At 36.7% G+C, this 27,851-nt stretch overlaps 2 protein-coding genes across 4 annotated transcripts in view; one reads left to right on the plus strand and one right to left on the minus strand.

Annotated features, from left to right (window-relative positions):
* Window positions 1-27,851, plus strand: part of GABRB2 (gamma-aminobutyric acid type A receptor subunit beta2) — a 617,197-nt gene that overhangs the window by 137,236 nt on the left and 452,110 nt on the right. For all 3 annotated transcript variants that reach the window (XR_007509653.1, XM_049829151.1, XM_049829150.1), the window contains 3 exons: window positions 18,642-18,779; window positions 19,989-20,141; window positions 21,248-21,492. Coding sequence is in view for 2 of the 3 variants with exons in the window: in XM_049829151.1 (XP_049685108.1) it covers window positions 18,642-18,779; window positions 19,989-20,141; window positions 21,248-21,492 (536 nt within the window). In the remaining variant the exon portion in view is untranslated. The remainder of the gene's footprint in view (window positions 1-18,641; window positions 18,780-19,988; window positions 20,142-21,247; window positions 21,493-27,851) is intronic.
* Window positions 1-27,851, minus strand: part of LOC126050797 (uncharacterized) — a 920,783-nt gene that overhangs the window by 22,329 nt on the left and 870,603 nt on the right. The window lies entirely within an intron of this gene.

The raw sequence follows: 27,851 nt of genomic DNA on the forward strand, positions 1-27,851 counted from the left end.
GAATTGAATTTGGATTTTAATTCACAATGTTGGTAACTCTAAAAACTTATCAGAAGTAGAAAATGTTCTTATTAGACTTTGCAGTATATCACTTCCAGAATTGTGAATGAAGGGTATGTTTCCATGGTTGTTTTGCATACATACTAAAGCAAATACCAACTTTCTCCTAAGCAAGTGAAAAATACCAAAAAAATATAACAGAAAATGGTGATGATTCAGTTCATGAGTTGTTTCAGTTCATTGTTAAGATCTCTACTGTTGGGAAAACCTAAAAAAAATTAGCCATCTGTATTTCAGGACATGTTCTAATACCTTGAAGTAAATCAATATTCTCATTGCTACTTTGGGCACGCAAAAGATAGAGGGATTGAAGAAATCTCAGATGAGGTCAACTTTAAAAATACAGTGAAACTGAGTCTTCTTAGTTCTGCATACGTTGCTGAGAAGGTCTTCTTGACCATCCTTTCAGATGGGGCGTTCCAGTTGTGTCCCAGTGAGAAAGCCAGTTGCATTCAGTGATCATCCTCCCAGCCTGTTTGACCTTGTTTTCTGCCAAAGGGAACAAGACCTTGGGATGGCTCACACCACCTCCTTGCGCACTTGCCATAGGCAAGCGGTAGGCACAACCATTGTATCCCGTGGCTACTCACAACAGCTTATGGGAAGCACTGTAGCTATTCACAGAGTAGGTAAAAGATGCTAATAAGGGGAATTTAAACTGTGTGCAGAAATACGAAAAGAAGCATATTTCAGTGTTCCAACAGTATTGTTTGGGTTGGATTAGGATTTTGGAATGAGTCAGAGACTTCTGTAAGCAGCACTGGTAACTGAGAAAGCAGGGCTTCTCTCAGTCTAAGAGAAACAAGGATCTAAATGTGACTAGAGGAGCTGTCTAGCAAATGTAACATAAATTATGACCCAAACGTTTGTTACTACATATTGCTTGTCACTTTACACTTCAGAACAGGTGTTAGCCGCAGTCTCCTGGCAAAATTGTATCTTTGCTAATTAAATTCTGCCCTGCTAAATTCCCCCTGAAATTTTAATTGGATTTTGTATTCCTCACTGTATGCCATAAATTGTTGTGTGAGGCTGCTTTGTGCTATTAAATGGCTGCATTTAATTGGTGGGTGACATACTCCTTATTCCTTAATACAGTGTCTTATCATTTATGAAGTGATTTAAAATTTATTAATGCTGATAGCTACAATCCATGAAATCTTCATGAGACCAAACTCATTCTTGGTTTCCCCCAGTCTTCTCAAGTGTTTTTTTCTGGCTAAAATTTGTGTTAGAAAATCGTCTCAAGGGAATGTACAGGTAGAAGTGTAAAGTGTTTCCTTCAGAAAAACCCACCCCAACTTTATCCATGCTGAGAACTGGTTTAAAAAGAGAGTGTAGTATAAAGACAGATTGTAAAATGAACTAAGCTGAAACATTGTTCTCATAAGGCAGACATATTTTGCAACATGCTACCAAAAATTGCTTTTCTCTGTGCTTTAGACTATTCACAAGTTAGCACTTCATAACACACAATGGATTAATTTGCACATACCTTAAATATATACTTGAACTGGATTTAGGTAATAATAGGGCCATAAACACTTCATAGTCTACCAAAGTTGAAGTTAAGGCAGACAGCTTGAAAGCAAAATTGTTTCCCTTGTTTTTTTCCTAATATGCTTCTAATTAATTTTTCTTTTTAAGAAGGGCTTTTCTTTGTTGCAATATTTTTTTTTTCATTTCCAAATTTGATTTGATTTTTGTCTTCCTGTAATTTAAGTGCTAAAATACTTCTAGTCTTTCTAAACTGGAATTATTTTTGCCTTGATAGCACTGTTTTTCATATGATTGAGTTTCTAATGCTATCTAGTGTTGCCATGGTGGTAAAAGCAACTGAAAACAAGCACCCAGTGTTAGCCTGACGTTCTTTCCAGTCACCTTTCTGGGCTGAAAAACGTCTATTGGCAGATCCTGAACAATAATAAACCCCCATGACTCTATTGACAATCAAAACCATCTGAGCATCCTCCACTGTACTGCTGTCTTTTCTCAGAAAAAAAATTCTTACTGCAGTTTCTGAGTTAGCAGTGACTCTGAAATATTGACATATGCTAACTCCGCAGAACACAGATGATGTAAGTACAACTTGGTATGTCTACTCATGGTAAAACAGCACACATTTAAAAGATTATTCTCAACAAAGTCAGTGAAAATTCTTTTTCAAAGAAGGTATAATTTCTGAATATGCAGTTCAGATGTAAGTCCTCAGGAATTTTGTCATTATCATGTACAAGTATGACGGTTTGGTAAATTCCTATTTTTCTTTTTTTCTTGATATTTATATGGGATCTTTCTTTATATACTTGATATTCAAGTTATGTAGAGAATGTCTGTAGCTAGGTGTATGTTTATATGCATAGTTTTATGCATTAGACCATGTGTTCATACTCTGCTATTTAGAGTGGTTAAATATTTCAAAATATGGATATTTAAAAAGAAATATAGCATATTTTTATGTATGTTTTCAGAAAAAAATCTCAATTTCTTTTTTTTTTTTTTCCTGTGTTCTGCTCTTTTTTAATGGATTGCTTGCTAGTTTGCCAGTAGGCTCTTTAAATGTTGGTATTATGTTAATTCTGTATCTTCAACTATCGACCTTATTCGAAGTGCACTGATGATCCTACAGAAAATGTTAACAATATAGTGCTATTTTCCTTATTTAATGATGCGTCAAATAGTTATAATGAACACAGTCATGAATACATTTGGGTTAGTGAAGAGGATAACAGTGTGATTAGTGCACCATCGATATTTATTTTATTTATTCTAATTAAGCTGCCAGGCTGGCTCCTATGTATAATTTCATCCAAAACCAAACCAAACAAAAAAATAACTTGGAAGGAAAGTTATGGTTAAATTTCCATCCACTTAGCATTAAATATTATTAGGCCCTTTTCCCCCCTTTGTCCTAGTAAGTGTTCTACAGATGTTGATCTGTTTTATAATTGTGGTTCTGATGTTGGAAGGAGTTTTTTATCAGTGATCTCCAGCTATATGTGTAGTAAGGCTGCAGGGAGAATTTGGGGTGTGCCTGAGGAGGTGCAGAGGTTGAGCTTAAAGCTTAGTGGTGCATCCTCTCAGAGAGCTACTGCCCACCATTCTGCTCCTGGGCTTCAGGTATTTACTGTGCTCGTGACCACAGGAATATGGGTGCTTCGGTTTTTCTGGGGTTGAGGATGACCCTCTACTTTATGTTCACATGCACTTATGTTTATGGTACTTATTAATATAGTGTTTACTCTTGTTAATGGCCAGACAGTTCCATCAAAATGATTCTAGCTTGCGTTGTCCTCCAGTAAGGGCTGTTTCACTTCAGCCCTTTTAGTTTTGTTTTTTGTATGTATCTTTACTGAGAATTTTTAAACAGCGCTGCAATGTTATAAGTTTGCAGACCAGATGGTTTTTGGTTTCTTTGAAGAAAAAGTCTCCTATTTCTTCCCCTTTCGCTCGGCAACATTTTTTGTTTCAATAACTCTTAGTACTTTACAAAGCAAGAATTAGACTCAGTCTGTGTTTGTGTGCGAGTGCTTGGTACAGTAATAAAGTATTTCTTAGCCATTTTACCACCGTCCACACAAGTTGGATGTAATTACAGACCTTGTGCCCAGGAAAACATTGGGTTTGTGGCCTTTCCACTCGTCTGACAGCTACATGAGATGTTCCAAGTTAAAGAGGCTATTAAAGCCACTTGGGACAGTTCAGCTCTTCAGTGTTCCCACTTCTAACTTGTGATGAAATGACATGATAAAACTCTAATGAGAGAGATCAGTATCTTCAACTCGGTGCCTGCCAAAGATACATGCTGCATATTTCCATTTATTCTTTGCCACATAAGAGGCCCTTCATTCTAAGCTTTGGACAAATAGTTACCTTATGCAACAGTAGTAATAAAAGATTTCCTAATAAATACTACAGCATATATGTACTTGTAACATAAGCAGACTGCAGCAGTAATTCAAATATTGTACAAAGTTGGGAGCACCACAGATAGCACAGTGGCTTTAATAAACATGTTGACAAGGTGGCTGTTAGATACGTGCTGCACTGATGTGCTCCTGAGCCATGACAGCCTCTTGGAGACTGAGGATGCTACAGAGCAGGGGAGGAATCCAATTTTCAGGTTTATGGTAATAGGGCTCACTGTACTTTCAGTTTCCTGCTTCTGCACAGAAGCAATGTGTTCCCTGCAAATAAGAATTTTGATTCATGAATCCCACAGACATATAAGGATCACTTTTCAAAGGAAGAACGAAGTTAGAAAATAGGAATATAAATGTAGATACTGACACGCGAGATGCAAATAAGCCTTGGGTTGTAGGGGTATGCTAAGAATGTTGCTGTACAAGGAAGAAGCCAGTTTAAATAGGGAACACACAAGCACGGGTATGGAATACTTGTAGGCTCATGAAAAATATTGTCAAATTGCTTGATTTTTTTAAAAAAAATTTTTGGGTAGTTTGGCACAGAATTTGAGTCATAATTCCTTCAAGAATGAAGCTGTGCAGTTGTGTCAGAAAAATATAGTGATTATGAGGTACTAATAATAGTATTTTCCATTGCTGCATTGTGTATTATACATTATTGTATTATTCATGTGTTTTTCTCTCAGTTTTTTTGAAGAAGGGTATTTATTTCAAAGGCACGAGAGAGGTGCAGCCCACATGGGCCCCTCAGCATAAAGATGTAGTGTTTTAACTTTTGTATTTGAGACTGATTCCCTTTTATGTATGTTAAAATATTGTACTGGATTCTTTTTAATGAACATTTACATGCAGATATCCTGCTTTTCCAGCCCAAGAGGCAACCTTATGTAATACATATTTGCATATTGACACAGTTACAATACTAGAGCTAGAGGAAAACAGAATAAAAGTCAACAGTGTGTATTAAAATCTACTTGTGGGAAAAGTTCCTTTAAGGGTTGGCATTATCTTGTCTCAGTCACATCTACTTCAAGAAATAGGCATAGCCTCAAGCAATGCCTGGAGTTCCTACTCAGAAGAAAAGTTATAGGCAATTTTGTTAAACTAAAAACTTCTGAAATGTGAAATGCGGTGACGAAGTCTTCTTGGTATGGTACCTGGGAATGGCAATGCAAACCGGAGGGGAATACAGGATACCAAGTAAAACAGGATATTACCTATAGAGTAGGATTTAACATGGTTTTGTGGTACACAAAAGCCAAAAATTTGAACTGGACTAGAGTAAGTGAACTCTTCTACTGAGGAAAATGTGAAAGGAGGTTGCTTCTGCCATGGATTTCACAGAAGGCAGCTGCTTAACGGCCTATTTGGGGCTCTTCAGGTTTACAGTCTTCTGCACCAATTAAATGCAGAGAGCTGAAGTAGATGTCTTTCTCCTTTCGCCTTTTCCATCTCCTGTTGAAACAATTCCACTTCCTGCTACCTTGTGCATACCTATCCACAACCATTAGCATCTTGTTACCCACCAAGTAACTTTTCCTTTGTATACTGTTTCTACAACCTGGAGGGTTGGGTGTCAAAAGAATTTATTCTTGCCTCTTTCAGCATGGTAGGAAAGTAGTTGGGATACTGCCAACAAACCTGTGCTGTCTTTTCTGATATAGGTGTCACAACAGAGTTTCCTACAGAAAAGTCCTCTGAGCCTTGAGGCACACGGCTCCCACTGAAATATTTTGAGAAGGCAGCAATGTAGTTTCTGATACCAGCCAGGCTGTGTGAAGGACGTCTAGGAATGTTGCAGGTCTATTGCAATTTTCAGGAAATATTGATGTAGTTCTATCATTATCAGGGTCTATAATTAACATTTCTATAAACTTCATTCACATGGTACTGTATAAATAGTTCTCCACAGCAAAGATACATGTAATTATCCTTGAAAAAGCTTGCAGAAGACAGAGGACTTACCCCAATAGGAAAATAAATTAAGTTGTTCCTAAATCTATATATATGGATGACTTCAGAAAGACTATTCATTATAACTTACTCATTATTAAAAGAAAATTAATTTTTGCAAGCTCAGTGAAGTGTCATATGTAAAAAAAGTGAGTTTTTTTAATGTTCTAATGATGTCTAGCTCTTATCAGTAAGTTTTTAGCATATTGTTGTTGGACAGTCAATGAGAGCAATGTTCTTATTCTTTCATAACCAGATCTTTACTTAAAAGTTGAAGTGGTTTAGATACTATGATGTCCTGAATATTTCAGGTAAAGACAGAATGATATTCCAGAACATCGCCTCACACTGCATTGCAAGCTAACGTATGTTAATGAATAAATATTTTTCTAAATTGAACAAATGGCACAGGCACCAGACAGCAGGGCTTTCTTCTACAAATTACGTTTTTCTCCTTGTGGCCTTGGATTTTTAATACAGCTATGGAATAATTAAGCAGAGTGGAGTATTAATGCAGTTTTATAAATAATGTTAAGGTTGCCAGATGTTGTTCATTTTTCCTCTTTTTTTTTAACGTACATCAGCGTTCAAAATGTAGGCTGATAGTGCGTTGTGGGGAACTTAGATATGTAAGACCAAATGTTGTAAGGTATTAAAAATTAAGCTTATGTAGATGATACTTTACTGATTCATTCATTTGGATATACCCCTCGCTTCTATTTCCAGTTTTGAAAAGACCAACTCTTCAATCAGATAAAAGGGCAAAAGTCCAACCCATATAGTCTTTCAATGAAGTCTTCTCTTAAGTAAGAAAACTGGGAGATTTATTTACCTGTTAGAAACTAATATTCAATGTCTAAGCCCCTTCATCATATCCAGAGCATATGTTATTGTTTTGGACACCATTTTTGCTCTGCATAAATTTCAAGTTAATGTATCCAAATGAGGTAAAAGTGTAGGGATCAGCTCAAAACATGAGGATGAGTACAGGTTGCAATGATGAAATTGATGGTAGGGTGCAAATGTAAGTATTTGTTTTCCCCACATGATCTTTGCCCTTAATAAAGGCTGGGAGGAGAAAATAATTTGTCATTTACACCGACTCAGTGTGAATGTACATTTTACCATAAAAGTTCTGTTACTGGAAACATGGCCTATTCAAGCGTAGAAGACAGTTGCTAATAATTGTTTTCAAACATCAGAAATAGTCTTCAGTTTTATGCAAAAAGTTGGGGTTTAGGGCATTTCCATCAATCTGCAAAATCATCTTTTTGGAATACAGTTGAGAAATTCAGTATATATTTGCATCAAAGGACAAAAAAATTGTTCCCTCTGCACCCAAGTTGGATCTTTAATATTAGACGAAAAGAGAACAGTACTTTCAAACTGAATCATTACTTATACATATGCCTCATTTGAAAACACATAAGAGATTTCATATTTGATTCTTTGGTTGATGAGACCACCCATGCAAAATCTTCTCCATTTTTAGCTATTTTTGCAAGTATGTCCTTATTAATACAGGTATTTCCACAAATCTGCAAGTTAGATACCACCAAATTAATTTGCTCAGATACACACAAGCGTGCCACAAGAAACTTGCCAAGTGAAGACTAAGCAGAGGCTGAAAGAGGCTGATTGGGTTCAGGATACTGGCAGGCCTTCAGAATTGATTTGATTGAGGAAGTGTACTGTCAACAGAACAAGAAGGCCAGGATAATAGCATAGGACCAGAATGACGGTATTTACTGCTTCAGGTGTTTGTGGCTTCCTTCCACTCATTCAGAACAGCTCTGACTGACTTCTCGTGGGTGATGTCGCCCTCACTGTGCTCAATTAGATTTTCCAATTGTTATGGGCTGCTTATGCAAAAAGATGTACCATGGATCTTTTAAAAGATCTATAAAGTTGATTTTTTTTTAATACTCTACATGTTTAATTATTCAGTCCCTTAGGAAATAAGTTAACAGAACACAGCCCAAATCCACTGGAAGTATCACAGTCAAACAGAGCTCTTGTCCACCTGTTTGTTTATGGATTTTATATAATGATCCAATTAATATTTAAGAGATGCACGATTCATTTCCTGACTTTTGTTCAGGTGAAAATTTTTAGCCCTGTGTATTAAATATGTGCACTTAATTATCATCCTTTTTACACTGGAGGTTTTCTGGTGTGGTAGAAGGTTCAAGTAGGCCTTGAGTAGTCTCTTGGCATTCTGAGTTAGTCCTTCAACATGTATACCCCAGTTCGGCTTCCTGGGGGATGTTCAGTTTCTCATTAAGGTTAAATCCCGTGAGCTGGATGAAACCAGTGGTGTTTTTCTGTAAGCAGTTTTCAATGCTAAAGCATGGTATTGAAGATATTTAGGCTTTTTATTTAACTTCAACTTGATTTCAGTGACTTAAGTGTGGAAGAAAATAGTAATGAATGATGCAGTAACATTTTCTTAAGTCTTGAAACATAATAAATACTTTATATCTTCACTTTGTAGATTACTCTGAAAAAAAAAAAGCCCATTGCCTGCTTCTACCTGATTGCACTTGTCTTTTTGAAAATAGTTATTTTCACTTGAGTTCTGTTCATTTTGTGATTTAATGGCATTGAAATAGATCACTTAAGAATTGATGTATTCATTTTTATCATATTTACATCAGCTGCAGTTCACATTTAAATAGCAATTTGTTATTTCTGCCTAATGTTGGTTTCCTCAGCAACGATTGATATCATCCTCATGGTTATATATTGCAACTTCCTACTGCATCTTTGAAGATCTACTCTTACGAGAAGTGAAAGTAAATTTCTTGGTTCTTCTGTATAGCTGATAATCAAATTGAGCTTCAAGAAAATAGACCTTTATCCTGGGCTTCTTAATATTCAGCTTCCCAGTATTCTACCATAGTCTACTTTTAATTACAAATTAACCTAAGCTGCTTTCCCCGTCCCCCCCCGTCCCCCTCCCCCCTCCCCCCCCCCCATTAAAAAGTCCCTTACATATAAGATAGATTTGACATGTTTAGTATGGTTACTTCTGTGTTCAGGAACTCCTTTTTTAAGTGATACATTTAATAGGGAATTAATAAACTTTACTGCAGAATTGTAATGTATACTAGTCTGCTTTTTGAAATTTACAGATTGATGGATTTTTTTTCTTTATAATTTTACAATTAGTCGAAGTGAGAAATAAGTAATGTTTAGCACTATCTTCATATTGACAACACTCGCCACCCATGTTTTCTTCACATAACGTTTTCTTAATGTCACCCATGCTACACTAAAATCCCTTTCAAACATGATCCAGCCTTAATCAATGTGCAAAACAGACATATCATTGTCAACCTTATCCTCAGAAGAGGTTCTCTGCTCAATGAAGTAAGTGGGTTAGATAATATAAACATAAACTGTGGCAGAACTATGGGATAGGATGCTTCCAGATACTGTATAAAATGCTCATGGTTATCTAGCATTACTTGTTTGCCTACAGAAATCAGACATGTAATTTCAATAGCGAGAGAAATCCCTGAACTTTAGACATTTAAATAAATGAAACTGGATCAGATATATTATAGATTATTGTGTTCTGGGATAGGCTTGATACATAAACACAGCACTTGGTCTGCAGGAAACACCGAGCGTGAATGAATGGTGGAGATCAGAAGAAAAAAGATGACGAGCATTCTTGCATGTGATTTGCGAATTCCCACAGATCTGGGAAAGAGCTGTACTCCAAGTTACACAGAAAGTGCCAGTGTACAGCATTGCAGAGACTAGCACTGGACAGTGTGGTGCCTAGCTGTTGCTGGAGTCACAGAAAGAATATAGTTCCGATGGCATGGCACGTGCTTCTGGCTAATTAGGCATCGTTGACTTCATATCACCAGGCACCACTGTGCTGCATATACTCATCTCTCCGTTATGTGAGGAACACTTGGACTTGCAGGATCTCCACGGTGTTGAATCCAATAACTTTTTAGATCATTCATACTGGTGGGAGTAACTGAGCTTATGGAAGCAGAAAGATTGCAAGAAATTGCCAGGTTCTAGGAGCTAGAAGGTTTTTGAATACTATTGCACTGATACAGTTCTCCCTGTCTGTTTCTGATCGCTCTTTCTTTTCCTAGAAATATTGTAACAGTGGAAATTTACTTATGAAAGCATTTTGCAGCAAGTGCCCTAAAGTACAAATGATTTTCACTGAAATCATTAGGAAAAAACCCAGCAATGACATTTAATGGGTTGCACCAGGACACCTATTCTGTAAGTTACCCAGCTCACCGTAAGCAAGAAATCAACCTGAAGTGCCTACCTGAAAATTAAATTTGGTTCTGCTAATGCCATGAAAAGCCTACTCTGAGCCCTGGAATCAATTTTGTAATTTCACTTGTCCATCAAAACACCTTTTTTTAATAGCTGTATACTGTTCTACAGCAATTATGGAGTCACATTTCCTTCTTCCCTTCTTTCTTTGCCGCACCCCCCCTCCAAGTAAGGAACCATTTCTACAACTTGAAGATGATTGTTTTTTGAGAATGTTACCAATTTAATCTAAAAATCAATTGAGTTTCACTGTAGTCAGAAAATTGTACATCCTCTTTCGTATCCAAATCCTCAGAGCCTTAGGGGAAAAAGTCTTTGAAGTGAAATGTAAAAAGAATTTTAATGTTTTATGCAGAAAGACAGAAGGGGGGGGGGGGGGGGGGGGAGAAGAGAGAGAAACAAGTACAATGTGCTTTTTCCAGTTTCTCTGATGTCAAATGTGTTCAGCAGTACACAAACTCTGACTTTCCTTCTCCCCTTTGTATCACCCCATTGATTTCAGTGTATGGTGATTTCAGTGTACTCTCCTCAGCTTTGAAGATCCCTGCAAACAAACTCTTCTAACATTCTTTCTGGCTCTGTTTTTGAGTGAATAAGTGGATAGTGAAGAATGAAGTGATGCAGTGAACCAAGTTTGAGTGTTCTGAAGGGTTTTGGAATTTCAAAATATGTTTTCCCTGTTACTTATGATTTTGTAAGTAATTTTGCAGTTTGTTCTGTGCAAATGCAAAACCGCTGAAGAAATTCTTGAAAAAGGAGAAAGTGGTGGTTCTATGTTTAAAAAATAAATAAAATGCATAGATATTGCTACTAAAGGTGTTCCATGATCTGTTACATAAACAGGATTATCCATTTATTTAATATTTATGTGTAGCATTCATCTCATGGTACAGGGCCTGTAGTGTTGAGTTTCTCAATTAGTCTGATAGCCTATGGCCTGCATTTAGATAAATTAATATGTCTTAAGACTGTTAGCTAAGAATTTTTTTGTATATTCTAAATCAAAACCTTCAGTCTGGTGTAGGTATCATCCATCGGTTCTCTCCATTTTATTTTGGGAAGCTACTGTTTTGTGAGTGGCTGGGCAAAGAAAATCCAATTGATAGCAGCACAGATATGAGAGATTAAATAGCTTAAGTAGGTACTGATTCCCTACCTAGGAGTCCATAGATGTTTGTATATTTTAAAGTAATTTTGTGGTTTGGGGTTTTTTTTTCCAAAAATACTATGTGTGTAATGCAACTATGTTATTCTCCACAATGTATATGTTATTATTCTTGTAAATGGCTGCTTTATAATAGCATTTAATTCCAGAACCTGCTGTAAGCTGAGTTCTCATGTTTTGTATTGGTGAGCAAAAGACAAATACCTCAGGTGATCAGGAAGATTGTTTAATGCCAGCTTTCACTGAGCCTCCAGACCTGCTGAGCAAAAATGCTGTTGAAGTGGCCAAACTGTGCTTCATCATACTTCTATGCTGACAGTGTCCAGAATCACTGATCGAAGATGTAACTAGAGAGACACTCTTTTGGATGAGTTTGAGCAGATGAGCTTAGGATTAAGACAGTTCCCAACAGGATCCTTTTGTGTCATTGTTGATGCTGAAGTAGTTCTCCTTAGCTCGGACATGATGCTGAATGTATGCATGTATTGCCCACTGCTGTTTCAGCCATGCTCAGACAATTTGATGATGGTTCAGAGGAGAGTGATGTTAACGCATGGCCTTAGAATCCTCTCTATGTTTTAGCCACATTTTCACTGTTTTGCATGTTTATGTCATTTTTTTTTTTCCACAAATCAACAAATGTCTTGTCTTTAGTCTGCAGGTGCTACCATAGTGTTAGTAATATGGACCACTTGAATTCCTACACAGAGTGCACACTGTAGATGTGTATGTGTATCTATATATCAATCTAAAGTATGGCCCTGCTGTCGTGTACGAACAAGAGTATTGTGAGGCAGTGAAACCTACTGATAAATCCTGAGGTTTTTTAAGAAAAGTTGGCTTCTTTTTTTCCATTGTGTGGTGTTTCTGATAACTATCTTGTGTCTAAATACTCTCATGCTCAGCCAGTAATGCTACAGCTTTCATTTTAGGTTGATCGTATTTAAAGAATTTCTAAATTTTGACTTCTCTTAAGTAGGCCGGAAAAAAATAGGAGTTTTGGTATTTTCTGTATGAAGAGGTTTCTATTTTATGTTTTACTAGTTGTTTGTTTTTCTTCTGCAGCACTTCATCATCTGTCATTCCTTGAAGTACAAGCAATGATAAATTGCCTGTCCGTGTTCAGGGGAGTCAAGAATGCTTTGCTTCTCTCGGGATAGGTGCCATATTACTAGGACAATGTATTGATTTGGTTGACTGCTGATGTGTGATGCAGGAAAGGAATGAGGAAGTGAACTTTCTGAATGTGAAGTAAATTGTGTTGCTGATGATACACAAGTGATTTAGGAAGAAGCAATCAATCAGATTCTCTGTGCTGGTAGCAGTGCTACATAAAATTTAATATATGGAATCATAGAATCATAGAATGGTTTGGGTTGGAAGGCACCTTTAAAGATCATCTAGTTCCAACACCCCTGCCATGGGCAGGGCCACCTTCTGCTAGACCAGGTTGCTCAAAGCCCCATCGAGCCTGGCCTTTAAACAGTTCCAGGGATGGGGCATCTGCAGCTTCTCTGGGCAACCTGTTCTAGTTGCCTCACCACACCATAGTGAAGAATTTCTTCTTTATATCTAATCTAAATCCACCCTCTTTCAGTTTAAATCTATTACCTCTTGTCCTATCGCTACATACGTGTGTAAAAACTCCTTCTCTGACTTTCCTGCAGGCCCCCCTTAAGTACTGGAAGGCTGTTGTAAGGTCTTCCTGGAGCCTTCTCTTCTCCAGGCTGAACAACCCCAACTCTCTCAGCCTGTCCTCATAGGAGAGGTGCTCCAGCCCCCTGATCACCTTCATGGCCCTCCTCTGGACTCGCTCCAACAGGTCCCTGTCCTTCTTATGTTGGGGGCCCCAGAGCTGAACACAGTATTGCAGGTGGGGTCTCATGAGAGTGGAATAGAGCTGGGGGGAATTGCCTCCATCGACCTGCAGATCATTCTTCTTTTGATGCAGCCCAGGATACGGTTGGCTTTCTGGGCTGCAAACACACATCGTTGAGTCATGTTGAGCTTTTCATCAACCAACACCCCCAAGTCCTTCTCTGCAGGGCTGCTTTCAATCCATTCTTCACCCAGCCTTTATTTGTGCTATAGTAAAGCAACAGTTCTTTTACAATCTAAATCAAATAGACAGTGTTCTGCGCCAAACTCAGATTCTTGCAAAAATGACTTGCAGCATTTTTGGGTTTAGTGTGCTTTACTTTCTACATTACTGACATGTGATCTGATAATTCAGAAATATTGAGCTGACATTCATTAATTCTGCCTTTTTCTTTTCAAGAGCCACAGATTTTTCATCCTAGACTGCTTATAACTATTTTAAATTGGTTGGTCTTTAATTTTATCTTGTGTGTAGGTTGTTTTGAGTCCCAGATACCTTCAGAAGGAATTTATTATAGCCACAGGTAATTGGACTTCAATATCTGTAAAACATCCACTGGAAACATGAACTGACCCATTTTCTTTTCTGGCAGATGTTTTGCAGATATTGCACTTATACCCAATTAGCTTTGGGTACTTTAGCAGTAAACATTAGCATTCACGTGCAGATGACTATAATATTATTTTCTCTCCTTCTCCGTGTTATGACATGAAAGGGATAATTTATCCTTCTTGGAAAGAGAGAGAAGTATCTTAATAAAAGCTTGAAGAGACTTCCTGAACTACTACTTCTCAATACCTACTAACAAGTCTTGTCATTCCGTGTCAATGTCTCAGCTTAGCAGTTGCCCCACGTAAGTACCTTAAGCAGCAGGCAGTTCTGCAGTCTCCCCAAAGCAGCCCAGAGCTGCATATTTTGGAATCTTTGGTCTGAACTTTTGGCTGAGACTTTCAAAGGAGTTCAGCTCTCCTCTGGAAGTAGTTGTCGATATTTGGTTAGTACTAAGGCTGGGAGAATACCGGGAGAGGTTTAACCACTTTTTCCTGGTATAGGGAGAGCACTGCTCTGTCTGCCGGAACAGAAATCCTGGAGTTCACCTGCGTGAACCCTGGTATGATTAGACAGTTCAAGGCCAAAACATGTGCAGGCGGTTGGGCAGAACTATCAGATGTTCTAAAAAATAAAATAAAATAAAGACCCATTTTCGCTTTTTATAAACATATTTTCTTTTACATAAAAAGTGGGGTGGTTTTTTTGCTTTAACCTATTTTAGCATTTATATTCTCAGAAAGAATAATAAAAGATTGATTTATTAGTTATGAAGTTTAAGAGCAACAGTTAAATTACTTCAGAATTAAATAAATTACCTTAATTAATCCCACCAGGTTCAGTAAATGGTATTAGAATCTGGAACTTGCTGTTGGAGGGCAGGGTAGGTTTGAGATACAATATCAGCAAAACTCAGCAATATCACAAAGTAAGACTGAACCCTCACAACAAGGTATGTAATATTATACTTTCAAAACTCTCTAAGGCTGTTCTTTTATATTTTTTCATAACATATACCTGCTTTTACATCTCAAGATCAGCCAATTTATTAATTTTTCTTTATTTTATTTTATATTTTATTTTCTTTTTCTCTCTGAAAGCCTAGAGTGAGACTTGACAAATATAAAGTGGTGATAGACAAGGAAACATAAGTAAGCTGTCTGCCTATTTGCTGAAGATAGACTTGTGACCAGAGAAGTGAAAGATATCGTGACAACCTGATGAATTTCAGGTCTGCAGAACCTGCACGTACTCCTCATACCATGTAACTCTTGGAAAAATGACCAAAGAACTTACTGCACTGAATGAAGGATTTGTGCTTCACACAGATACTGAAACAAATGTGTTCCCTTCAAGTGTCTTACTGAAGTGGGCCTGTCTTGCCATGAACACAATCATTAATGATCTCCATCCATGTACCACTGATCTTCCTCGAAAAGTACCTTTTAAAGCAAATGAAGTAGCTCTAGCTGTACTTAAAATCTAGTATCCTGCAGAGAGTAGAAACAACTTGTCAACAGCCAATGCCCCAATGCTAACGGTAATTTCCCTTCCTGTCAAAGAACTGCTTCTCCACTGGGAGAAGGTACACCAATAACTGTAACAGTTCTATGTGCATCACAGAAAGGGCAGAGAGCCTTCTTTCCATGCAGTATTTGGGAACATAGCAACAGCTTTTGTATTAGCGGATTCAGGTGGTGAGTAACAATTTGCAAAAACAAAATCCGTTTGCTGGAGTACAGCTTTTACCAGTATCCACTGGAGAACCAGAGAATGCAACCAGGCAGGATGAGACATTCACACCCCACAACCCAGAGAAGAGGAAGGGAGTTACCAAGTGTTACATGAACAGTGTCAGAGCCAGAACTTGGTATATATTTTTACCACAAGAAGTAATGAACATAAAAAAAGCTAAATTAAAGATTACAATATATTGGCAAAGGTTTTCAAGTTATGTTTCACAGCTCAAGTCTGTTAGTTCAGAAACTGTGGTAATCTCAATCATGTGGCCAAGTGCAAGTGTTCCTCATTTCTTAAAATGCACAATACTTAGAAATGCCTCAGTATTTCAGGTCATTTTGGAAGGAAAGAAACTTTTAGAGTCATCATGCTCTTCCATCGTGTACCTTTTGCTCTGGAGGAAGTAGAACAAGGTTAATTGAAGAAATGAGAGGTAGAGAGGGAGGCTCTTATATAATTAGGCAGTCTGAGAAAATCATAATTAAGCAGAAAAATACATTATTTCCTCATGAGAACAAAACAATTCCAATCTCCTGGGTAAGTCTGTAATTTGACTCCTTTGAAATAACTTAACTGATACTATAGAACATTTCGAAGTCAGTTCTAGCAACAGTCTTGCTGAATTAAGGATGACTTGCTTAGCTATTGGAAATCATTGTGCTACAGCTATTCTTGCCTCTAAATACAGCATCTCTTGGTCATCATGCAACAATTTTGTGCTGTAAATTTAATCTGAGACAATTTTTTTGTGGGGTGCTAAAGGTTTTCCTACACAAAGATGCAGTAAGTGAAAAGCAAAAGCAAAGTTTAGTCACATGTTGAACTTCATGAGACAACTTCAAAGCTAATGAGTTCTGATGATTAAAAATGCAGATTTGAACATACTTTATTATATCACAAAGTGTGTAAGAAGCATCAGTATGATTGTGGAGTCACTGTTAATGCTTGTTTGATTACTGGTGATAGGTCTTCTACTGACAGATAGCAGTAATCTTGGCTCATTTTCAGACCTCTTACGTTTTAGACTCTGAACAAGTAACATACAATAAATTCCAAGATTATGGTATCTATGAGATTCTTTTGATGGCATCTTTTATAGATGTCTAAACAGAGGAGGAAGTTATTAGTCCAAATTATGTTCAGTTATTCCTTTGATGATTCTTCTCTTGGTGAAACAAGAGAGAAGGTATGAGGGGAAACAAATCAGTAACCATTTATGTAAGCTATTTGTTGATGTGAATTTTAACTCTGTTTCTTAAGGGGTTCTGGATATGTCAAAAGTATATAATGTTCCACATTGTAAAGCTTTTTTTCTCTTAGCTGTTGAAACTTATTTAGAAGATACAAGCTTCTTTGGTTGATGTTGTCAGCTAGAGCTAGTGAACTTTTGGGTAAATGGGACAATTAAGGAAGAACTAATTTCATAAAAACTTAAAAAAATTTTCTCTCATCAGTTTTGCTGTTTGTGTCAGCAACTTTGAAAGCAGAGTGGGTTCCATCTTGAATTCTTGATGTTGACCAGCTGTTCAAAATCTGTCCTGTATGAATGAGATGGCTCTGATTCCTGAAATTAGTTTTCCATTTTCTGCCCTCAAACTACTTTAGATTTGCTGCTAGCCCCAAGAAAAACAGAATGAGAGAGTCACATATACAAAAAACTGGAATTGCTAACGATATGCTATAAGAATGTAACTACCAAAAGACCTTAAAACTTGCTGTATGTTGCATAGACTTTTATGGTTGCTTCAGTGTTTTTACAGATTATTGGGTTCATATGTTAAAACTCGCTTGCCTTCTGCTGCTGATGTACACCTGGATTATACTTGGATTATCAAAAATTAATGAAGTGTGGAAACAGTTTTATAGTTTCTAGGTTACCACAAAATGCATAATCTGTATTATTTCTGGAGATTAAGTGCTATTTGAGCACTCTAAAATGGTGTTTAGTATATAATTTTGTCCTTTGTCTGTGGGTGAGAACTTAAAATTAACATCACATATGTATCATTTTATTATGTCAGCCTCCCTAATGGTCATAGTCTCTATTCTATATCTGAGCTGTTCTTTTTATTTACAATTTTTAACAACAAAAACCTTTAAAAGGCTACAAACTTTCATAACTATGTTACTTCCTGGTTTTGTAGTAGATTTATTGCTGATGTCTACTGATCAGTTCTGTATACCAACTCTGGAGTACGCAAGTTAGCTCAACTGCCATTTGGCGAACCCAGATTAGTATTTCATGCATATATTTTATGACAGTGTGAATATGTGCTGGCTTCTGGGTTTTTTTGTGGGTGATGGGATTTTTTTTGTTTGGTTGTTTTTTTGTGGGTGTTTTTTTACCATCCAGAGTGCTTGCTGTGCATCTGCTACAGCTGCTTCTTACGAAGGCCTTACTGAAAGTGGTAGTCTTTTATTGCATTCAAGCCATTTTCAGCAAAAAAAAAAAAGATGCTGTTTTTACAAGTAAAATCTAAATGGGTTTGAACTAGAGTTTGTCCTTTTCGTCCATAGTCAGATTATAAACTGCATAGCGTACAGAGCAAATATAATGAGATAACTGTATGCTGGACTTCTTTTTTATCCATATTACTCTCACTGTCCTCTTACCTATACTGATCATTTTGCACAAGAGGTGACCTGGTCATGTTTCTGTTACCAGTGCTGGTGTTTCAGCCCAGGGGCTGAAATTCCAGCAAACCCACACTGTCTTAGCCAGCCTTGGGATCACAAGTTATCTTAAACTGAATGTGCAGTTACTATCTATATATGGGATGTGTGTAGTTTTCATTGGTTTTTAAAGGTTTGCTTTATTAATATATTGATAGAATATATCTTTAAAAAAACAAAGATTAAAATATACGTAGGATGGCCGTTTGAAATTATATTTAGAATTACCTGTGTCTGTCCGTATATTTATATCTATTATGTTATTAATAGCTTAGTTTTAGAAATATATTTGAAGTTTTTTTCTGAGTTAATGCTCTGGACTGTTCTCCACGATGTCAGAAGAGATGTGTATCTTAACTGTTTATTCCTGTTTTTATAGATGGCTATACAACAGATGACATTGAATTTTACTGGCGTGGGGGTGATAATGCAGTCACAGGAGTGACAAAGATTGAACTGCCACAGTTCTCCATTGTAGACTACAAGCTTATCACCAAGAATGTTGTTTTCTCGACAGGTTTGTGGAGGGGAAGTTAAAAGGGGAATTCACTGGAAAGACTTTTGGAAATGGGTTAATTTGCAACATGCAAGTGAAGATCTGAGCAAAAATTTTAGAAACAGGAATAAACTAGAGCAGCAACTGTGAATTTTGAAAGGGGCAGTTTTTATTCCAGCTTTCATGGTGTATAAGGCATCACTCATTAACATACGAAGAGGATACAGTAGTGCGCCATGTTAAGGCTCAGTCAAATAAGCTGTATTTTCTGTTTTCCAATGAAAACTGATTAAGCCACTTACACACCTCAGTGCCTAACCCCAACAAGGAGTAACCCAGCCTGTAGGAAATTTAGGAACCTTTCTCTCACTCTTTCTAGTTCCTTGTGCCAAGCTGAGGATGTATTAGACTAATTATTTTGTCTTTGCTGTAAAACCTTTAAAATCCTTGTTCCACGGGATTTGTAGTTTAGCCTAGGCTAGCAAGCATATGACTTTCTGAAGGCTGAAGAGATGCTTTGTGAGGAGGAGTAGAAAATAAGATTGGATTTCATAAAATAAAAAACAAACCAAGAAACAACTAGAACATTTCAATGACATACTAAATCATTCAAAAGAGACAAGAGTTGGGTTGGGCTATTACTACAGGATCCTCTCTACCTACTTGAGAAAGCTGCTAGGTGTGTTAAAAAAAAAAAATCTTCAAAGCCCACTTTCTAGATATGGATAGAAATAATCTTTGGAGGGAGTATAGATGAATTGTGCATCCCAAATTCTTCAAAACCAAGCAGAAATGGGACTTGAATAGTGATCTCTAGGCACCCATTTGGACAAGTGTTTCATACACCAAAATATTTCTGGTATCCAGTGACAAAGGGCAGGTGTTGCATTGCTTGGAGAGAAGGTTAGAATAAGTCTTACACTGAAGTAGGCATACTGCAGCTTGTCAGGGAAGAAGCATTTCCATGCTTTGATGCTTTGAAATGTATTTTGGCTGCTGATTGTTGAATATTATCATCCCTAGCACATAGGCACCTAGAGCACCCTTGTACCCTTAGAATAAAAGATTATTTAATTTCAATTCTTGCTAGAAATTCTACAGCTGGTTATCCTGGATCTTTCAACTCTGTGTGTACTCTATGTTGCATGAAACAATAAAAACAAAATGACAGAAAAATGTTTTCAGGCTTTATGTAAGTAAATTATGGCCATACCAAATATTCTCTTTTAGGTGCCTACCCAAGGCTGTCTCTCAGCTTTAAACTTAAGAGAAACATTGGTTACTTCATTCTGCAGACCTACATGCCTTCTATTCTGATCACTATCCTGTCCTGGGTTTCCTTCTGGATTAATTATGACGCTTCAGCTGCAAGAGTTGCTTTAGGTAGGCATTTTTACACGTCATGCAGTGTGCATTAGCTGAATGCTTTTTCTTGCTTCTGGCTTAGTGGATAGTGCATGATTTGAAAAATAAATCTGGTACATCTTTTTATGTCTGGCTTGTTAAGCTTTGTATTTTTGAATCAGCATTTAAATCATCACAATTTAAATAAAAATTAAAGTGATTTCATGTCTGAATTAGCTAACTGTATAATCATTGTAACCAGAATTATCCTAATTGTCTCAACATTTTCTGTTGAAAAACTTCTTGTTTTTTCTCCAAAGAGAATGCATTTAGTTTCCTTTTGCTCATGGCAGTCCAGAATACACATTCAGCACTGTGTTATGGATTATAAATTGCTTTTCCTTTTAGGTATGAATTAAATAAAGTTTTACTAGGGTTGTATAGTTAACTTCTTACTTTGAGGGCTTTTTTCCTTACTGTTACCTTACATTCTAAAAGCAAAACCATTTCCCTAATTAATCTCTAGAGTACTCATCACCAGTCCCATGTGTGTTTGTTTATACTGTGCCCCTCATCAGAGGATCCAAGCATGTTACAAAAATAAACATGAGTATCTATTGCCAAATTTTGTATAAATCAGACTGATTTCTGCCAGTGCAGCTCTCATGTAGATAAATAAGTAAATCACCATAAAAGATACAATTGAGAATTCGACATTTTAGCTTTACAGAATACTGTCTGAGTTTTACCAGGCCTTTCTGTGTAGCATTTTCCCATAAGAATTCAAGACTGCAGACATCCTGAAAATGCTGGAGGAAAGCAAGGTAACAGTGACTTTAGGCTGGTAATTTATAACCGAGACTTGTTAGAGAAGGTTACAGTTTAGCTGGTTAAAAACATACTCACAGAATCCAGCTACTGTTTGTTTGATTGAATGCAGTTTATTACAGCTGAAATTTTCTTTGCTGTACAAAAAATTAAAGACAAAGATAAGGAATATGGACAGAGGTTAGGGGTAGGGGTTTTTCCTCCAGGAAAAAAAAAAAATCTAGAATTTTTCAGCTCTAGCATTTGAATATTATGACCTATTATGCTAGAAAGTTAAAATGAATTCGGTCAATGGACTTGTTAATTCTTTTTTCCAGGAATCACAACTGTGCTCACAATGACAACAATTAACACCCATCTTCGAGAGACTCTTCCCAAAATTCCATATGTGAAAGCCATTGACATGTACCTTATGGGATGTTTTGTCTTCGTTTTCATGGCTCTGCTGGAGTATGCATTAGTCAACTACATCTTCTTTGGCAGGGGACCTCAGCGTCAAAAGAAAGCGGCAGAAAAAGCTGCCAGTGCCAACAATGAGAAGTTGCGAATGGATGTCAATAAGGTGAATTGAAACGGGGATATATTTTTAGCATTGCCCCAGGAAGGCAGACTTTCACTTCTGCCAGACAGAGCTTTAAAATGTAATTTCTTGTAGAAAATGAGCAGAGTGGGATTATTATGATCTTAGCTCTGCAGAGCAGTGTACTTAGCCACCTCAGCAATGAATGCTGCCCTCTAGCCTGGAAAACTGAATTACTTTTTTCTAAAGCATGCACTCAGTTAAGCTTTCCTGTGAGATGTTTTCTCAGTCAGGATGTAGAGTTAAATATGTCTAATCTGTTTCCAAAGGAACAAATCCAAAATGATGGCTATAGCTGATATTCTAGTAAGAGCTGTATGGAACATTGGAAATAAAACCTAAATTTAACCTACTTTCATAGATCTTTCAGATTACCTGGATAAGAAATATTTGCAACTGAAGTGTTTAAAGCTTGAAAAGTTTGCATATTTTCAACATATAATGGACCAGGAAACTGTTGACTAAACGAGAAACTGCTCAGAAATAAAGCATCAGCTTGCTGTATGCTTAATTTTGAATCTAAAAATGGTCCCCTGGGGATGGAGAATTGAGGCAGAAAATACATTTGCCAAGATACACACTTTTGGAAAAAGTATCCATTATGCCTAATGAAAATGGAGCACTTACCATAAAGCACTTGTCATTTTTCATTTTGACCATTTTGGATGAGTTTCACACCGTGCCAAATCTGGGCTGAATGCTAAAAAGTACTCAGTGTGAAATGCATAAACTTTCACACACATGCAAAATTGGAAAGTTAAATAAAATCAAATTATCTCTTTTTTTCTCTCTTTTTTTCTTTCTTTCTTTTTCTTTTTTTTTTTTTTTTTTTTTGCATGGGAAGCTTTTTGAATTTGTAATTCAGCATGATACTCCAAGGGGAAAAAAATCAAAATCAGAATTAAAAAAAAAAATCTAAATCAGAAAGAACCCAAGTGATTTTTCGTGAAGTGGAAACATAAGTTTCATACAGCTCTAGTGGTGGAATTTCTCATGTTTGTTTAGAAATGCTATACTACCATAGTGTGCCTGCAGACAGGAGAATATTTCGTTCCATTTTTGCTGGAACAACAAAAATCCATCACACGTTGATAGCATAAACCAGTTAGTTTTATAGGTTATAGTTTATTGTCTTTTAAGATGGAGGATTATATTGTCGTGTCTCAGATCTCACCTGTCCATTAATTTTTTTATATTTTTTTTTTTTATTTGAGAGAAACATGTTTTAATGAATGAAGGCAAATGCTTAATGATGAGATTAATTTTGATGTTATGGTACCAGAGATCATCTTTTCCCATTGTAAAGTTTATGAAGATGCTGTAAAATCTTCTTCTTTCTATTGTTGATTTTTCAGCAATGTGAAAAAATCTACAAGCTTTTATTTAATTTGTCAAGTTTATTTTTAAAAAATCAGTTTCCCTTTAAACAATCAAAGCTATTAACTAAGAAACCCTGTAGGTAGTTTTATGAGACTAGATCTGTGTTTACCTGAAATCTTTCCTCCAACATCAGTGGAAATTTAAGGTCCATAGGTGTCAGAGTGTCACCACTAGCTGAGGTATTTTTTTTGTATACTGTTTCACTTGTGATATTTCCTATATACTTATTCATACAATAGATCTTTCAGCCACATAACAGAATAGCCAAAGTCTAGTGACAGATTGCTAATCATGAACTAGAATTCGAAAGCAGTAACTAGTGTACTAATCCAATCCAGGAGGCTGAGTAAATTAATTCCAGCAACTGTTGCAGAAATTCACCAGTCTACAGGATTTACACAAAGCATACCGGGAACAACTTTACATTATTTATATTTTTTTATACTGAGCCTTTTGCTTAATATACCAGGCCAGCATGGTTCATAGTCTATGACAGTTTTGCTCTGGTATCCAGATACACTCTCATCTGATAATCAGGTTTGCAATCCCATAAGCAACAGATAGAGAACCAAACAGGAGAGGATCAGAAAAGAGTAGTGATCAGAGAGCCCTGTCCTACTGCACCTAGGCTGCTCTGGGGAGGAGGAAAGGAGCTGACAACTGTTTTTGCTGTTTGACCAGCACCGAGAAAACAGATTCATATTTAATGGACCTGTATATTTTATCTATGAAAGTGGGCCAAATATATTATGCAATTATTTTCACATACAAGAACCAGAAATGGGCCTGAAATGCTGAATTTGGTTCAGATGCAGGTTTCCATAAAAATCCAAGTATTTTAGAAATGGGAGCAAATGAACACTCCATCTCTAATTAGGGTCCAACACTGAAGGACTAATTTTATGAAGAATGAGTGTTCTTTTGTGATATTACTAGTTTTCTCTTGTATCACTACATGGCATATTATGAATTTACCAGAATCAGATACTATGTGAGAGAAGATTAATGCCATGAGTAATAAACCTTAGAACATGAGGGTGAAAACTTCTTTACAGCTCTGTTACTGTATTCAGCACAGACATTCTAAAAAAGGTGGATAAATGGTTATTGGAACTGCTGCTTATAGTGCAGCATCTTTGTTTATACATTATAGACCAGCAAATCTGTAATAGTTTTCTTCAGATTCCAACACCATTTTTTTGTAACAGTGTCTTACAACTTCTTAAACAACAAAAGGTGGTGAGAGGAGAAGTGCTGATTAGTCCTTCCATACACAGCTACTTGCAGAATCAAGGTAGAAGTTAATACATACTCCATTTATGCTGTTGAATTCTCTGGTATGGAGAGATTCTAGGGCTAGCACAGACACTGGCAGTCTCTCTATTTTTGCTCAGTATTATTCAGGAGATACTAGAGAGCCTACAAAACAGTATGGAAGCACAACAGAAGCTGTTCTTCCGTGACTGTGATATCTGCTGAATCCAATGTTATCCCTTGGAGATTTGGTGACTCAGGATGAGAATGTCCTGTTTTTTCCATTTGAGCAAACACCATCAGGCTGGCTGCAGAGCTTCCCCATGGCTATTCCAGATGAAACTGTGGCCAAATCTTTCTTTAAATTTCATACTGTATTCATGTCATATGCCCAATATGGTGGTTTTGGTTTTGTTTTGGTTTTTTCGAATCTTGGAATCATAGAATAGTTTGGATTGGAAGGGACCTTTAAAGGTCATCTAGTCCAGCCCCCCTCCAATGAGCAGGGACATCTTAAATAGATCAGGTTGCTCAAAGCCCCATCCAACCTGACCTTGAATGTTTCCAGGGATGGGGCATCCACAGGTTCTCTGGGCAGCCTGTTCCAGTGTTTCACCACTCTCATCATAAAAAATTTCTTCCTTATATCTAGTCTGAATCATCACAGAAGATTGTATCGTCATATACTCCTTCATTTTCAAAGATTGTTGGCTCTCTTTGGGGTAAGGGAAAGGAAGAGAAGGGAGTGGGCCTATATCTTGATTTGCTTCTTGAATTCTGAAACCTGAGTAATAAAATCATGGAGAAATTTAAAGGACATAAAACTCAAGGAAGATTGAGACTAACAGACATGTTAAATCATATTGGACATGCTTAACTTTCTTTGCAGTAACTTCAGGTTAAAATGGCTGTGTGTATGATCATTCCACTCTTGAAGCTTCTCAAGCTGCATTCAGCAATTTATTGCTTTAGTCTAACTCGTCATCTTTTGCCTTTGTCAAGGCTAGTCATTCTCCCTGTAAACAGTCGTATTGTTGCTTACAGGTAAATCACTGGCTTTCTTCTTACTCTAGACATACTTCAATTATTGGAGATAGCATTTGCATAATTTCCTCACCTCTCTTTTCAAGCCTATTGTCTTATCTTACGTTATTTCTTTAAATGCCTTTATTATCCTTGTAGTCTCAAGTTTTTTTATCTCTTCTGCTCTGAATGGCATAGTATTGCAGGTGTGTATATAAGGATAGGTAAACTGGGAGTGTTGTATTTCTGCTTGAAAACCTAATAGGCTTCATAAAGTATGTTATATATACTCTAACCCCTTGTTATGCCATTTTATTCTGTGGACTTTTCTATTTTAAGAATGTTGACAGTCATCAGCATCCTTTTGATCTTTTGTAGGCACATTTCATGCTATCTTTTCTTTAGGCTCAGGGCACTAATCTAATATATTGCCTGTGCTTCTTCCAGATGAACAGCAGATATGCTAAAAAATAGGGCCAAATTCTAACTTCTGGCTTCACAATATTGTTCAGCTGACTATCTTCCTTTGGGTAATTGTACATATATCTGGGACATAGCATCTCTTCAGTGTTAAGATAATATGTCAAAGACTTTACTGAAATCCATAACTTTCATCTCTTAATTCTATAATTACATAAAAATGGTCTGCAAAGGATTTGGTCTAGAAGCCTCTATGAGGCTTTTTTTCTTCTAAATGTAATTTTGGTTTCTGTTTCCTTTGGGGATAGAAGGATGTGGGGGAGGAAAACAAGCTACTGTGATATAACCCTTCAAGTTTTCTGCTTTATGAAGCCTGGCTTCATCTTCAAGGAGATCATCAGCCTTACCAGGATCTCAGCGTAGAGCCTGGTACAACCGCTAGTAATTTCTGAGGTAGACCCCAGCCATTTTAAGATACTTAATTTCTGTTATCACAGTTCAAATAATGAGCTTCTTGGTGCTCTCTCAGTACTGATTTATTGCCCATAAATTTCTTCCAGAATCCATTAGCCAAGGTATTTTTGATTAATTTTTATATTTTCTTACATTGTTGGGTTTAATAATTTTACCTTGGATGTTTCCATTTTGGAACTGTGGCTTAGGTGGGCTTTACTGATGCTGATCACTGTGATGTGTCCGATGCATCTTCTAGTCTTTGTGTTGTTCAGGATTTGCAGTCTGATCATCTCCCAGGCTCTGTGTTTTCAGTATAATTTCCTGTATTACTAAATTCCCAGTCAACCTGCTGCTTATGCTGTTGTTACATCTTTTGGATTCTATTGCTGTTTTTTCCACAGTTGCTCCTCTGTCTTCTTTGATTCAGACTACTGCATACATTAATTGACTTCTCTGGAGGTATAAGGAAGGTGGAAATGCTTTTCAGTATCAATGCGTACTTGTTATTCTGGATAGATCGGAAAACCTCCATTACAGCTGTGTGGTGGAAACCAGAACAGTGACCATGGTATATGTACGGGGCTGAATGAAAGGCTGATTCTTCTTCATCTGTAAAGAAGTGCTTCTTGCATCTTGCCATCTACATTTGACAAGGGGTGACTGTAATGGAAAAGCAGCTGTACACCATCCTCTTCCGAAGCAATGAAGCTTGGAAGTGTGTCAGGCAGCAGAGACGATACTCGCTAAGAGTATTGTTACCAGTTCCTACATCAAGTCTCTTGTTAAAAGAAGGGCCACAGATCCATCTCTTGACAGTTTTTTCTTAGACATCACTATGGTTTCCTTACCAGGATATTAGCTAGAAACAGGATGTGATACTTGCATTTTTTTGACCCAGATATCAAACCTTGTAGAGGCATTACCATATAATGGTTTGGTGTATCTTGACATCCATTTCTAGTCCTGTTTTTCTAATTCTTAGAGGCATGTTATTCAGGTAGAGTTTATTTCTAAATTAATATTTTTTTCCTTTATAGTCAGATCCTCTATGTTTAGAACTGTTAATTATTGCAAATTAACTTTTCTTATATAAAATGTTTATTATATTCATTCAAAGTAATTTGATTTGCCACTTCACAGAAGTGGCATTACATTTTGCATAATGGAAATACATCACTGAACATGGTTTTAGAATGTATTCAGTTGCAGTAGTAACCAAATCCTAGATGTGTCCAACCTAGCTTAAAGCAGAGACATGCTGTAAGTGTACAGGCTATATATTTGAAGTACGTGATAACATAAGTCACATAAATAAAGCTACCTCTAATTTTGCAATCATGCTGTTGTTATTGTGAGCATTAATAAAGCAATTTCCCTCTGGAAAACAGGGAGAGAATTTCAGGATATTACACAACACTTCATAAAACTGTTTATGCAGATTTATTCAGTCGGGGTTTTTTGTTGGGTTTTTTTTTCAAATAAATGTGAACTGACATTGCTAACCTCTGCATGTTTAGATAAGGGTTTTTTTCTGGACACAAAGACTTTTATAAACCACACAGTGTATTTTTAAAACAATGAGTAATTCTTTACTCAGTAGTCTTTGCATTACATAAGGTATTCAGTCAGCAAGCCTGAAAGTTACAGTGTGTTGCTGTTACACAGTGCCAAGTCACAAACAAGTGAAATTGTCAGACTAATGACATTTTTCTATCAGAAATTCAGGTACCAAGTAGAGAACATGGAACTTTAATATGATAATGAGATTAAACAGCATATTAATAGATTTGAATTACAATAGAAATGTT

The sequence above is a fragment of the Accipiter gentilis genome, chromosome 26, assembly GCF_929443795.1.
Source record: "Accipiter gentilis chromosome 26, bAccGen1.1, whole genome shotgun sequence".
Lineage (NCBI taxonomy): Eukaryota > Metazoa > Chordata > Aves > Accipitriformes > Accipitridae > Astur > Astur gentilis.